Consider the following 14,656-nt stretch of genomic DNA (forward strand, 5'->3'; position numbering starts at 1 on the left):
TCTATTGACGGACACTTAGTTTTTTCCATATGTTGGCTATTGTAAATAATACTTCAGTGAACATGGGAGTGCAAATATCTTTTCAAATTATTGTTTTTGTTTCCTTTGGATAAATACCCAGAAATAAAATTGCTGAATCATACGGTAATTTTATTTTTAATTTTTTGAGGAACCTGCATTCTGTTTTCCATAGTGGCCACACCAATTTACAATCCCACCAACAGTACATGAGAGTTCCCTTTTCTCCACATCTTCACCAATACTTGTTATTTGTTGACTTTTTGATAATAGCCATTCTAACAGGTGTGAGGTGATAGCACATCATGGCTTTGATTTGCATTTCTCCGATGATTAGCGATGTTGAACATCTTTTCTCTGTCTGTGAGCCATCTGTATGTCTTTTTTGGAGAAACGTCTATTCAGATCCTTTTCCCATTTTTAAATCAGATTTTGTTTTATGTGGAGTTGTATGAGTTTTTTATATATTTTACATATTACATATTTATATATTTTTTATATATTAACCCCTTATCAGATAGATAATTTGCATGAAGAGTTTTGAGTAGAGGAGTGACATGATATATTACTTAGGGTTTAGCAGGATCACTCTGACTGCTACGTTAAGAAAAGATTTAGAGTGGTGAGGGTGGAAGCAGGAAATAATCGTGACTTGGACCAGAGTGGTAAATGCGAGAGTCATGAGGAGTATGCCAATTTTGGGTATGGTTTGAAATAAAAGCCAGCAGAATTTGTTGATTGAGTAAAGGGTTTTAGAGGAATCTAGCATGGCTCCAACATTTTTGGCATGAAAAACAGGAAAATGGAGTAGCCATTATTAAATAATGCGGAGAAGACTGTGACAAGACAGGTTTGATCGGACAGTCAAGAGTTTGGTTTTGGACATGTTAAGTTTGAGGTATCAGACACAAGTGAGATGTCAAGAGTGCACTTGGATATGCAAATCTGGAGTTTAAGGGAGAGCTTTGAGCTGGAAATAGAAATTTAGGAGTCATCAGAATGGTTTGAAAAATCATGACACTGGATGATATCAGTATGGGATTTAGTATTGTTACTGATAAAGAGAAAGGTCCAAGGGTTTGTGTCTAGGCATGCTCCAGTGTTAAAAGATCAGGGAAATGAGTAGGAACCAGAAAATTAGACTAAGGAAAACCAGGAAAGCTTAGTGTCCTGCAAGCCAACTTAAGAAGGTGGTCCAAGGAGGAAGGAGTGGTTAACTGTCAAATGCTGCTGGTAGTTCAGATAAGACAAAGGCTGAGAATTGATCAGTGGATTTAGCAATGATACAGATGTAGTGAATCAGAATGTCCAAGATAAGAAACATGATGCCTGGATCTCATCTCTGGAGATTCTGATTTAATTGGTCTGAAGTGCAGCCTGGACACAAGGGTTTTTAAAATTCCCCAGGGCATTCTAATATGCAGCCAAGGTTAAGACCTCACTATCTTAGATCATTCCCATCTCTTAAATTGTGCAATGGCCTATTGTCAGAAACAGATGTTGCTGGACTGATTAAACATAGGAGTTTTTATCTATAGGCTTTTTCTTGGATACTTTGGGATCTGAAAATGATAAGCAGATCTGAAAACAGATTATTAACCACTAAAGGATTAGCTATTTAGCACCTGTCTTAAAAGGGCTTTTAAGATGAAAATGTCTTTGCTTTTACATTTTTGCAAATGTTCGATTTTTTTTTGTTTTATCCTCAAAAGACCTTTTATTTTGAGTAACAAAAGTTTCAAGTTAATGAAAAAAATATGAGGAAAATCTCGATGTAATTGATTTAAAGAAAACCAAACAAATCTGAACTCATATCAATAATTAAACATTTAAAAGTTAAGTACATTCTTTCCTGAATCCTGAGTATTTCACACCTCAGAAGTTGGCTCACAATAAATATAGAAATTTTGTACCTCATTAAAGTTTTAATCTTTTTCATTTTCTTGCCATAGACTCTAGAAATTATTTATATCCTTTAGTAAATTTGAGTTGGGTTGATATTTATTGGCTCTTAAAAATTAAAGAATATCATGGGTGGGCTGTTCATCGAGATCTGGTTTGCAGGCTGGTAAAATTTTAGTCTGTGGACAAAGAGAGGAAAGATCAAATATATCAGTACAAGACCAAGGTAGAAAATAGAAAAAGTCAGAATTGAAATGCAGGCTTAATTATTGCAGGCTTCCAGAACACCAAGTGTCTAGATTAGCCCTCTTCAACCCATGTTGGGTTCCAAAAGAGAATTAAAGCCCTAATGCCCTAAGGTAACCATTGTATCAATTAAATGAATTCATAATGTGCATCCAGAATGGGGCTGGCTGTGTACCATTTTTGGGAGAATGGAGAAAATGGTCACTCAAATAATTTTCTCTAGGGCTTAATTCTCTAGGAGAACCCGTTGAGAAGGGCTGTTTTAGGTACTAATCTGCCTTCTTGGATGGTGCAGTGTTTCTTGAGGTACAGGTCCTCAGAAAAGAAAGCATAAAAGAGCCTGTTGTATAATTGCCAAGAAATAAAAGAGTAATCTCTTTATTCATTTATTAGAATAGTTATTAGTAAAGGAACACCTTGCACAAAGCCCAGCAATGATTTTTTTGAACAATTTAATGTGTATCCTTTCAGACTTTTGTCTCTGCTCATAAACGTGTAAATAGTGTTTACTACAAAGAATGGGATCCATGCTATTTAGTTCAGCAATTTTTTTTTCATGAACTGTTATGGATGTTCTATATAATTACATACGGATCTGCCTCTTTCTAAGGGTTGCGTGATACTCCATAGTTTGGTTGTTACAAAATACAGTTGACTCTTGAACAACTCGGGGCTTAAGGTTGCTGACTACTTGTGTAGTCGAAAATCCATGTAAAACTTAAATCGGACTTCTGCATCCTCGAATTCCAAACTGCAGATCAAAAGTAGTATGTTTCACCATTCTTCTGTTAATGGACATTTAGATCACCTCCAGTTTTTCACTTTTACGAACAATGCCATAATAAACATCTTTGTTTTAAAATTCTTGAAAATATACGTATTTCTATATTATAGACTCTAGAAGTGGAATCATTGAGTCAGGATGGGTACATTGTATTTTTTTGTTTTTATTATATAAATTTCAAATATATTCAAAGTAGAAAATAATACTATGAACCCCATGAACCCTTATCTACATCAGTAATTATCATTGCGCAGCCAGTTTTGTTTCTTGCTCACCCACACCCTCATACCCCAACACTGTATTTATTATGAAGCAAAGACATGCCATATTATCCCTCAATATTTCAGTATGTGTCTCTAAAGGTTAAAGACACTTTTATAAACATAGTCATGATTATGTTATACCTAAAAATTAACAATAATTCCTTAATATCAGTGTTCAGTTTTTCCCAGTTGTCTTTTTTTTTTTTTTAATACAGTGAGTTTGTTTGAATCACAGTCCACACAAGGTCTATACATTGCATTTGGTTAATACGACTTTTTAAGTCTTTTTTTAGTGTATAGGTTTCCCCTTCTCTTATTTTTTTCTTTGTCTTATTTTTTGAAGAAGCATTTGGCCTGTACAGTTTCCAAAGTGCTAAATTTTGCTGATCGTATCCCTGTGGTGAGGTTTAGTAAGTTCGTCTGTCCTCTTTTCTGTCTGTAAGTTGGTAGTTAGATGTGGACATTTATTTCAGATTCTGATATGATTTTTTTTGAAACAACTATTCAGCAGATACATATATGTAGTCACATCCCCCCTTAAATAAAAAGGTAGCATTCTGTGTACAATATTCAACACCTTGCTTTCTTGTCTTAATATGTTCTGAAGATCTGTCCATAACAGTATTATATAGAAATTGTTTCATTGCTTTTTACAAATGTTTAATACTTTATAATATCATTTGCCATACTTGATTTAATCAGTCCCTACTACTGATGGAACACTTTTAATATTTCACAGCCACAAACTCAGGTTATTTTGTGGCAAAAATTATTTTAACAACTGTCTAAAGAATGCATTTCCTGTGTGCAAAATAAAAATTTTACCATATAATCTAGTGATAGAGAAGACTGTGATTTGTGAATATAGAAATAATTTCCTAAATTTCCTGTTCCGGTGGGTGTAACATGAGATAGGAAAACAGGAATTACTAAGGTCCTATGCTGTTTGAGGATGGCAAGGCATTTCAGGTCAAGGACTGCCAAGGTAATTTTTTAAATTCATCTTGGCTTTGAATTTGGGGGCCCTGCCACTTTTCTAAATAACCTTTCATCAAACTATCTCATTCTCATGATTCAGGCTTAGCTTCTGAAATCCTTGCTCTCCATCCAGCTACAAGAGGCTGCCATATTATTTTTTTTCTGTCTTTCTAAATACATTGGTCTGCTTATGGTTTTAGCCACAGCCTAGGTCTAATTTAAAGAGAGTAGATCAAGTAGGGACTGAGTATGTTTATATGAGATTTCCTTGTGTGAATCTTAAGCAGTTGTTACATTTGAATATGAAAAATGAAATTAATTTCGATTTTTTTTCTGCTAAAGTACAGTATCTTTATACCCAGCCCTTCACAGAATGAATGCATATATACTCCTGTGTCTTGATTCAGTTATAAATGATCTTATCACACAAATCTTTCAGGAGAAACAGTACAGGCGACCGTGAGAAGGCTCTGAAAGTCATGCTGCAGGTTCTGCACACCTGTGACCGCCCAAGCCCCGACATGTTCTGCCTGTGTGGAAGGATCTACAAGGACATCTTTTTGGATTCAGACTGCAAAGATTCTGCCAGCCGAGACAGTGCCATTGAGTGGTAAACTCTTATCCTTAGTCAGTAGCATGTGCATCTCTGCAAAGAAGAGAATTGCAGTAGCTAAGGATCTGGGTCTTTTTCCTATGTCTGTGTGTTTGCCTATCTGCTGGCAGTGAAAAAAAAATGCCATAAATGTGGTTTGGGGATTTCCACATTCCATTTTCTCAAAGGAAATCATTAGAAACAGGGTTTTCTACTGGTGACATTCTTCCCCCCAAGTTCACTCATTTATAGAAAGCATAGTACTCTCCATCCAGAACCTTGTTCTACTGCTGTCAGGGTATTTATCTTCTCAGTGAGCTAGTCATTCCTTTATTTCCCCAATGTTTATTGAGGGTTTACTGTATGCCAGACACTTTTCCAGGTGGTGGGGATAGAGACAGTAGATAAGAATCCCTGCCCTCATGGACCTTGCATTGCTGGTAAGGGAAGTCAGACAAAGTAAAATATATAGAACGTGAGCTGATGGTGAAGGCTATGGGGAACAGTTAAGCAGGGAGGGGTAAAAGGAGGGTTGGGAGGAGTTGTCTGCAGTTTTAGGTAGGGTGGTCGGTGAAGGCGGATAAGGATGTGAAGGTGATGAGGGAATGATAAACACTGTGGAGAAAGTGTTCTAAGGAAGGAATAGCAAAGGCAAAGACCCCGAGGAAGAAGCATGGTAGGCATGAGCAAGCAGAGAATTGCAGGAAATAGGAACAAAGATGACCCTTTTACTCTGAGTGAGATCATACAACATTGGGGTGTTTTGAGCAGAGGAGTGACAAGATCTGAATTGAATTTTAACTGAAGTACTCTCGTTATTATGCAAATAATACATTTTAGGGAGTGTATCAGCTATCATTTGCTGCATAACAACTCTAAGACTTATTGGCTTAAAAATGATTTATAATTTCTCATGATTCTGTGGATTGGCCAGGCAGTTCCTCAGCTGGTTCCACTCCTAAAGCACTGGCCTCACTGCCAGAGTTGCAGTCAGCTGGAGAGTCAGCAGGGCTGAAAGGTCTAAGATGGTCTGATAGGTGTTTGCCAGCTGATGCCGGTGGTGAGCCTCCATTCTCTGTCATGTGGTTCTAATCCTGGTAGACCAGCTTTCTTACATGGCAGGCAGCATTTTAAGAGATGGATGCCACAAAGCCTCTTGAGGCTTAGGATCAGGAACTCATGTAAGGTCAGTTCTGCCACATGCTATTGGTCAAAGTAAATTATGTGGAGAAATAGACTCCACCCGTGGGTGGAAGAAATGGCAAAGCTGCATTGCAAAGGTGTGTGCATGGCGGGATGGAAGACATTTGTGATCATTAAACAGTTTACCACAAGGACAAGGGCAGAAGCAGGGGGTGAGAGACTATTGAAGTAATTCAGGGGAAAACCGATAGTGGCTTGAACCAGGGTGGTAGTAATGAAAATGGTAAGTCAGAACCCAAACATATTTTGAAGGTGGAGCCAATAGCCCACATCATCCAGTTCCATCACAAGAGCTCTTGGCATTGCTGTTCCACTGTCATTTAATTCTAACTGCTGCTTCTCTCTCTACCTCTGTTCTCCTTCCATGCATGTTGGGGGCTCTGTCCTCTGTCCTCTACTCTCAGTCCATACACTCTTCCCTGGTGATTCCAGCCACTCTCACACCTTGGGATCCTTAGGCAGGGATCTCCAGCTCAACCTCTACCCTAAACTGTGGCCCCTCATTGTTCCCTCTTTGCATACCTCTTCTACCTCAAGATGGTGCTGGTGTTTAAGACTAAACATGTCCAAGGCTCAAGTCATTTTTTCATCTCCACAAGATATGACTTCCAATGTCTTGCTTTCTTACTACCATCCTTTAGCTTCCTAGGCTTAATCTTTTGGTTAATGTTTGATAACTTTCACTTCATCTTACCATACAGTCAGTTCCCAATTCCACCCCTTCCATGAGTCTTCCCTCACTCCAAGCCAATTTCCCATCACCGCCACCCCCAATTAGTGTCTTTTTTTACTTTCTTGCCAGGAATGTCCTAACAGTATCCCAAGTAGGCTCCCTGCTTGGTGTCTCTTCAGTCTATCTTTCATTGATTGACACCTTGCTCTTCCTAAAGCTCTAAGACCCACCATGGCTCCCCACTCCCTACTAAATACAAATTCAAACTTTGATTATAATTCTAGGTATTCTGTAAACTTTCCCCAGCCCACCTCTAGTCCTGTTCCCCATGACCTGATATATGTCCAACTAAACCGAAGTTCCATAGGAGCTCCCCAAACTCCCATCTTTGCTCACACTCCTTTCTATGCGGGGGGTTCCCTTTCCAAATCTCTGCTGTTACAGTTCTACCCATCTTCATGCCATATCTCCAACCTTTTTAGGTGAGTCCTCCTAGACTTGAATTTGTGTGGTTTTAGGATACTATGACACTTGTTCTTATATTTTCACTAGTTGTGTGTGAATCTTGTCACCTCTACCATAGTATAGGTTCTTGGAGGGCAAGGACCTTGTGTCCTTAGTTAATCTTTATTAGTACCTAATGCACTATATGGTCAGGAAGAGTCACTCAGGGTGTTGAAGGGAAGGGTAAGGAAGGGAAATTAACATTTGGTACAGCCAAAATAGGAAGCTGTGTTCCCACCATTGTGGCTTAGAATTCAACTCCCAGGTCAGGAAATTATTACCTGTGGCTCCTTCAAGAAAGTCATAGGAGCCTTTCTTTATCCAGTTCAGAAGGTAGTGGCAGTGGGTACAGGAGCAAATGAAGCTTAGTCTTCTGGTCAGGGCATCTTGGTTCCAGTGAGACCTTGGGGATAGTCTAACCCAAGCCCTCAGGTATGGATGTGGAACATGTTGCTCAGGGAGATAGGGGTGCTAGTCCAAGATCACAAATTTAGGACTGTAATCCTGAATCTAAGTTCAAGTTTTGTCTGCCCTTAAGCTGGGCCTGTTTGATTTATAGATAAGTGGTATAGAGAAGTCTCTGTCTGCTCTCTTCTTGGTTACTTTTCATAGTAAAGGAAAATGAAAAAAAAAAATCAAAGACAATAGGATATGGAATTTAAAATCCCCAAAACATACGAGGATTGGTTTTCAATTTTATTGGAATTTTGTTGGCTGCAGTCGGAAGGACTTTCTTGGTGTTCTCCGGTCTATCTGATGGTATTTGTATTATTCCCTAAAGTTCATAAAACCAAATTTTAGCTACCTTAATTGATAAGTTCTCCCTTCCACAATCAGTATTTTGTTGGTGTGTAATTTGTCACACCAATGATAAAATGACTGGGTTTGCAAGTCCTTGATATGAACTGTGCTACTTAAAGACATTTTTGTGTCACTACTTCATTGAGCATATTCTTTTTTCCTGATCATTATATTCATACACATAGAAGAGAAAGAAACTTTTTATGCATAGAATAAAAATAAGAGAATTAAAAATAGCACTATTAACCTTCTGGTTTAAAAAAGGTATTCCCAGTTTCATATCTTGTTTTCTATTCTAATGTAATAGATCCCTGCCCCTTCTTTCAGTTTATGCCACTGCTCTTTATCTCTTTGAGATCCAGGATTCTGGCAATACTGCTTCATATATGAAAAAACAATTCTATTTTGTGATACAAACAAATAGCCTACAGAGAAATAGCCCATAATTAATGCAATTTCTATGTAATAAAAAATAATCAATGTAGAAATGGAGCCTAACCCTACAAATGAGATTTGGACATCAAATTGTGGTCTCCTTTGGAGGATAGGATTATAATAGGTTTTAAATATCTTTTGTGCACTTTAATATAGTTTTTTTATACGAAGATCACGGTTTTATTTTTTTTAAAAACCTGATGAAAAATTCTAAAACTCCCTAGTATAATTTACTGTGTTGCAATTATGACATTTTAAAGCAGCTATTTGAGTATTGCATGTAGCTCTTTGTAAAGATGGGAGGTGGAGGAAGCTGGAAACCATTAAGTGAGAGTAGTAAAAATTTTTATGAGAACATTGGTTTATACTATTGTTTACACATTTTTTTCTTCTACCATAATAAGATGATATAATAAGAATTTGTTGGTTCTGTAATCGTAGGTATCGCACAGGATTCGAGCTCCAGTCATCTCTTTATTCGGGAATTAACCTTGCAATTTTACTGATAGTTGCTGGACAACAATTTGAAACATCCATGGAACTAAGGAAAATAGGTAAAGCTATTTATTACTGCAGATGTTGATGCTTTGGTAACACAAGTTCAGCATTAAAAATTATGTTCAAATAATTGGCATTGTATTTCAAAAGGAACAATTACTCTCTGATGGCACACCTGAGATAGTAGCCAAAATAAGATACCCACTTTTTCTCTAGCTAAAGGCTTGCATAATTTGATAGAAACTAGAAATATTTTTTAATAACTTTATCTAAAATTCAAATTCTTAAGGTATCCAGCTGAATACTTTGTTGGGAAGAAAAGGGAACCTGGAGAAAATGAACAATTACTGGGATGTGGGTCAGTTCTTCAATGTCAGCATGTTGGCCAGTGATGTCGGGAAGGCCATCCAGGCAGCAGAGAGCTTGTTCAAACTGAAACCTCCAGTCTGGTGAGTTGTATCTGCATGTTGTCATTACCCATCTGAAAATCTGATCTTGTTCTAAAATGTTTCTGCCAGGGAGAAAAGGTGTAAATGCAAAAATAAATAAATGAATAAATAAGAATTTCTATGTTTCTCCTTCTGGCTTCTTCATTAATACAAAGTTGATGCAGAAAGAACAGCTCTTAGGGATCACTTGGTTTTGTGTGAAGGGAGGGAAAGACAGACAGACAGATGGACACACACACACACACACACACGATATATCGCTACATGCTACATCTCCAAGATGAAATCCTCAGTCCTATTAATTTCTTCAGGTCATCTAGGTCCTCAAGGACAAAACATTCTTTAGTACTAGTACATATCCTGTATTTGTGAAAAGCAGGTAGTAGAGCTCTAAAATACACAGCAAGAAAATGGTGTTCATTACAAATGAAGACTGGAACTAAAAGGCTAGTAATAGGTATGTGGTGGAGAAAATGTGACACAACAGTGGCCATAGGCTAGCCCATTATGTAGTCATTAAAAATGTGCAAGAAACAATACCTGGGAATGTGGAAATGCATTTTTGGTTTATCATAGAATAAGAAAAGCCAGATGCAGAGTATACTTTTCTATATCAGTGCTTCTCAAACTTTGGCATGTATCAGAATCACCTGTGTTGATTAAAACACAGGTTGCTGGGTCCACCCTTAGGATTTCTAGTTCAAAAGGTCTAGGGTGGGGCCTGAGAATTTGCATTTACAAATTACAAGGTGATGCTGCTGGTCTGAGGACCACACTTTGAGAACCAATGTTTTGTATGGACTCGTTTTAATTACAAATACGTGTTTGGTATGTGACTCAGAGAAAGGTCTCAGTGGATTAGACAATATCTTACTTTCCCAATAGATATTATGCTCCATTAGAATTGTGGTTATCTTGTTGAGACTATCTTGCTATAGTCTCATAATAGATGCTCAGTAGATATTTGTGTAATGAATAAATAATGAATGATGGATTTTCTCCAAAATATTGACAGTGGTTATCTCAGGGTGATAGCCTTATAAGTTTTCAATCTGTTTTTCCCTCTCTTTTCTATTTTCTGCTTTGTCAGAAAATGTGTTTGGATTACTTGTATAATTTTTAAAAAATTACTTTACACTAACAGTCCATCTTTATCAGCGCCCCCCTTTATTTCCCAGCCCAGTGAGTCAGGCTGGACTCCCAAGAGGTAGGATTCTCTTCAGTCATATCAGTTTGACCCCATTTCTTTCCAGTTTGAAAGACTTAAATTTGGTCCACAAACCGTATCATCCTCTGGAAAGTTCTCTGAGGCCGAGAGAACACAGGGGCAGGCTGAGCATCCAGCCTTCCTGGAGTGGCTGCTATTTCCAGAATCCTGATTTTTAACTGACTCTGTCGGGATCAGACTCAAGGCTTGAATACATTCCCATTACATCAACACCTGAGCTGACTTATAGTGTTGATACTATTGCTGTAAGTCCAAGACCACCCTTAGGTTCATGATTTGCTAGGACTCATGGAATTCAGAAAAGCTGTTATACTCATGGTAATGGCTTATTACAGTAAAAAGTATAAATATTAAAATCATCAGAGCCAAAGGGCACATATGGCAGAGTCCAGGGGAGACCAGGCACAAGCTTCCAGTTGTCCTCTCCCACTGGAGTCATATGGACAGTGCTTAATTGTCTCAGCAGTGATGTGTGACAACATGCACAAAATATTGCCAACCAGGTAAGCTCACCAAATCTTGGTGTCCAGGGTTTTCATTGGGGGTCAGTCATACAGGCATAGAACATCCATGTAGCTAACTTTGGTCACTGAGTTCCCAGCCTTTCTGGAAATCACACTGATAACAATGTGGCCCAAGGCTCCCACCATGAATCGTGTTGGTTAGCATAAACTATGTGGTATGACCCTAGCCCCAAGTAAAAAAAAGACTCTTAGCAGGCAAGATATCTGAAGGGCTTAGAGATGACCTACCAGAAGCCAGTCAAGAGCCAGACATTACTTTGGAAAGTGTAGAGTTTGGACAGCCCAGGCTTGCTGAGTTAATCCTTTACTGCACACCCAAGCAAGTCAGACTCTAACTTATCTATCTTCCCGGGATAGCTCCAGACTTTATCCTCAGAGGGCAAAATAATACTCTGATGCTTTCAGCAGAAACATCCCCATTCTGTATCAGAGAAAATATGACCACCACTGCCTGGCAGCTATGTTCAAAAAGTTCGATTTGTCTGAAGACAATAAAGGTGTGGTTAGATTCAAGATCTCATAACATCAAAGTCTACATGGGCAGATCTAATTTTCTAAAAAGAGAAGACAATAAGTTTCACATTAGTGATTGCCAGGGGTCAAGGAGGAGATGGAGAGGAGATGAAAGTAGGCATGGCTATAGAAGGGAAACAGAAGGGATCCTTTTAGTGATGGAAATGTTTTCTTTTTTGGCTGTATCAATGTCAGGATTCTGGTTGCAATATTGTTCTAGAATTTGGCGAGATGTTACCATTGGGGTACATGAGTCTCTCTGTATTGTTTCTTGCAACTATATGTAAATCTACAGTTATTTCAAAAAAAGTTGAATTAGAAAAGAAAAAGACAGTGAGTTTGAAATTTTGTCATTTTGCAATTGTTTTGAACTTCAAACTACTTGCTCTTGTTATTTAAGATAGTAAATGCTCGCCAATCTCTGTTTTTTGAACACTGTGCACCAAAATGAGGTTTAGCCCAATGTTGGTAAAAAGCTACGTTGCATGATTTTGTTGGACAAACTTATTTTGCCTACTGTTTGGGTTTCTTTAAGTATGTGGCTGCCAAATGATTAAGAAGCACTCGCTATACAATATGAATTTAAGTAATTTTCGGGAAACTTAAAGAAATAGAATTGAATTCAGTTTCTTTTGGAATCTAATTTATTGGTGCTTGTGATTTTTCTAGGTACCTGCGATCTGTAGTTCAGAATTTGTTATTAATTGAGCGCTTCAAGAAACCCGTTATCGAACATTCACCCAAGCAAGAACGGCTTAACTTCTGGTTAGATATGATTTTTGAGGCAACAAATCAAGTTACTAATGGACTCAGATTTCCCGTAAGATATGCTAAATATATTTCTTTAAGAGAAAAAAAAAGAAACTGGGGATTGGTGCTAATTATTGAATACTCTGAAAGGAAGAAAACCTTAGAGTAATTTAAAAAGTCAGAATATCCATCAGTCTTAGTAAAATCTGCTGGTGATAGATCAACTCACTAGAAAAAGTTGACTATACAATTGACCCTTGAACAACAGGGGTTTCAGTTTCACGGGTCTCCTTATACGTAGATTTTTAAAAACAAGTACTGTATTCTCTAAAATAGTTCTCCGCTAGGAGTGATTTTGTTCCCCAGAGGACATTTGGCAATGTCTGGAGACATTTTTGATTGTCACAGTTGTGGGGAGGTGTTGTAACTGTCAGCTCCTTGGGTGGAGGCCAGGGATGTGGCTAAACATCCCACAATGCACAAGACAGTCCCATCTCCCAGACAGTTATCCAGCCCATAATGTCAGTAGTGTCAAGTTGGAGAAACCCTACTCAAAAACAATGCAGTACTAATAGTGAAATTTTGGAATTCAAGCTGTTTGCTGTCGAGCTTTGGATTGCCTCCAATGCCACTAATTACTTTTTAAAACTTTATTGAAAAGTAAAATTGCTTTAATCTTTTCATTGAGTTTTTATTTTAATTATATGACCATCTTATAAGGAATCATAAATAAGATATTTAAGCATCCTGAAAACTGAACTTTAGCTAATTGTGTTTCATAATTATACCATAAGATTTTGTGAACATGTGGTGTTCAAGATTTTCATTAAACAGCTAATAAAGGATTAAGTTATTTGAAATGTTTATGATAATGATTTTGTTCCGGGGTAATAAGTTTGAAAATCTTCTTTTAATTACAAAATATTTCAAACCTGTTGAAAGGTACAAAAAAAGAACGGAACAGACACTCAGGTACTCTCTACCCAGGTTTAGCAATTTTAAACATGTTACTTTATCTGCTTTGGAAATTTATTCTCTCTCTTTCCATCACTTTCTTCCTCACCTCCTCCCCCTCTCTTCCTCTCTCCTTCCCTCCCTCTCTACCTCAACAAAATCAAACATTGCTGATGGAATGTCACCTCACTTTTTATCCCCCTGCATTTTTTACAGACTTGCTATCTACCTGTGCTCTCAGTTTATTTTTTCATTTCTCTCAAAAACTGTAGTGTTCCTCTTTTTTCTTATCTCCTCGGGCAGGCCTTTCTTGACTACCCTGTCTAAAGAAATGCCCCCCTCCAATTCTCACCTTTATTCTGCCTTATTTTTTCAGATCTCTATATGATAACATATCGCATATCCCAATCTATCAATCTGTTTGTTCCTCTGCCGCAACAGAGCAAAGACCTCCTGAAGGGAGGGACTTTTGTTGTAGGCTGCTGTGTCCATGGGTCCTAGAGCAGTGTTGGCATACTATAGGTACTTCATGAGTGTTTGTGGAGAGTACAGCTTCCCACTTCCTCACTGGGCAGGGTAACCTGTTATACATTTCTATGCATTACAGAAATCTGTCCTTCTTTTAGGTTCTGGTGCTAGAACCAACCAAAGTCTACCAGCCTTCGTACATCTCTGTAAGCAGTGAAGCTGAGGCTAGGATGATTTCTCTGTGGTATGTCTCATCCGAAGAAATGGTAAGAAAAGAATCACCAACAGCTCTCTCTTTATTCTGTATTATTTAATCAAAGATTTGATTTTCAAGTAGAGGAGTCTTTGTTGTAGGACTTGAAGGAGCAGGCACCTGTGCCTCACTTCTGAGTTATGGAAGTATATGAGAATATAATCACAGATGAAAGAAAGGAAGCGAGTTTTTCCATTATATGTGTGTGTATGTATATATACGTATGTATGTATGTACGTGTGAATGTGTGTATGTGTGTATATACATGAATGAATATAAGCTTGTTAAAAAGTTAAACCATGAGGAAGTACATAGGGAATAAAGGGGGAGTCCCTAAAATTCCCCCAAACCTGGTCCCCATTCCCATCTCCAGTGATTTGGTGGCTGTCCACCTATACCTTTTTCTAAACTCATTTGTATGTGTTTAATGTATATATAACATGTGCATTATATATATTAATATGTAATACATATATTTGAGACAAGCATTGTCATTAAAGTGAGATCATATAGTATATATTCATTATTTTGCAACTTGCTCTTTTTTAACTGATATATGGACAGGTTTTTATATAGCACACACCGATACACCTGATTCTTTAAGTGTAGTATTCCTGATA

At 37.7% G+C, this 14,656-nt stretch overlaps 1 protein-coding gene across 2 annotated transcripts in view; it reads left to right on the forward strand.

Moving 5' to 3' along the window:
• MAP3K15 (mitogen-activated protein kinase kinase kinase 15) overlaps positions 1–14,656 on the forward strand; it is an 86,275-nt gene that overhangs the window by 35,576 nt on the left and 36,043 nt on the right. For both annotated transcript variants that reach the window (XM_039852230.1, XM_039852231.1), the window contains exons 7-11: positions 4,631–4,801; positions 8,841–8,953; positions 9,187–9,346; positions 12,281–12,431; positions 13,942–14,049. In XM_039852230.1, coding sequence (XP_039708164.1) covers positions 4,631–4,801; positions 8,841–8,953; positions 9,187–9,346; positions 12,281–12,431; positions 13,942–14,049 — 703 coding nt within the window. The remainder of the gene's footprint in view (positions 1–4,630; positions 4,802–8,840; positions 8,954–9,186; positions 9,347–12,280; positions 12,432–13,941; positions 14,050–14,656) is intronic.

This window comes from Pteropus medius, unplaced genomic scaffold (assembly GCF_902729225.1).
Source record: "Pteropus medius unplaced genomic scaffold, Ma_sr-lr_union100, whole genome shotgun sequence".
Classification (NCBI taxonomy): domain Eukaryota; kingdom Metazoa; phylum Chordata; class Mammalia; order Chiroptera; family Pteropodidae; genus Pteropus; species Pteropus medius.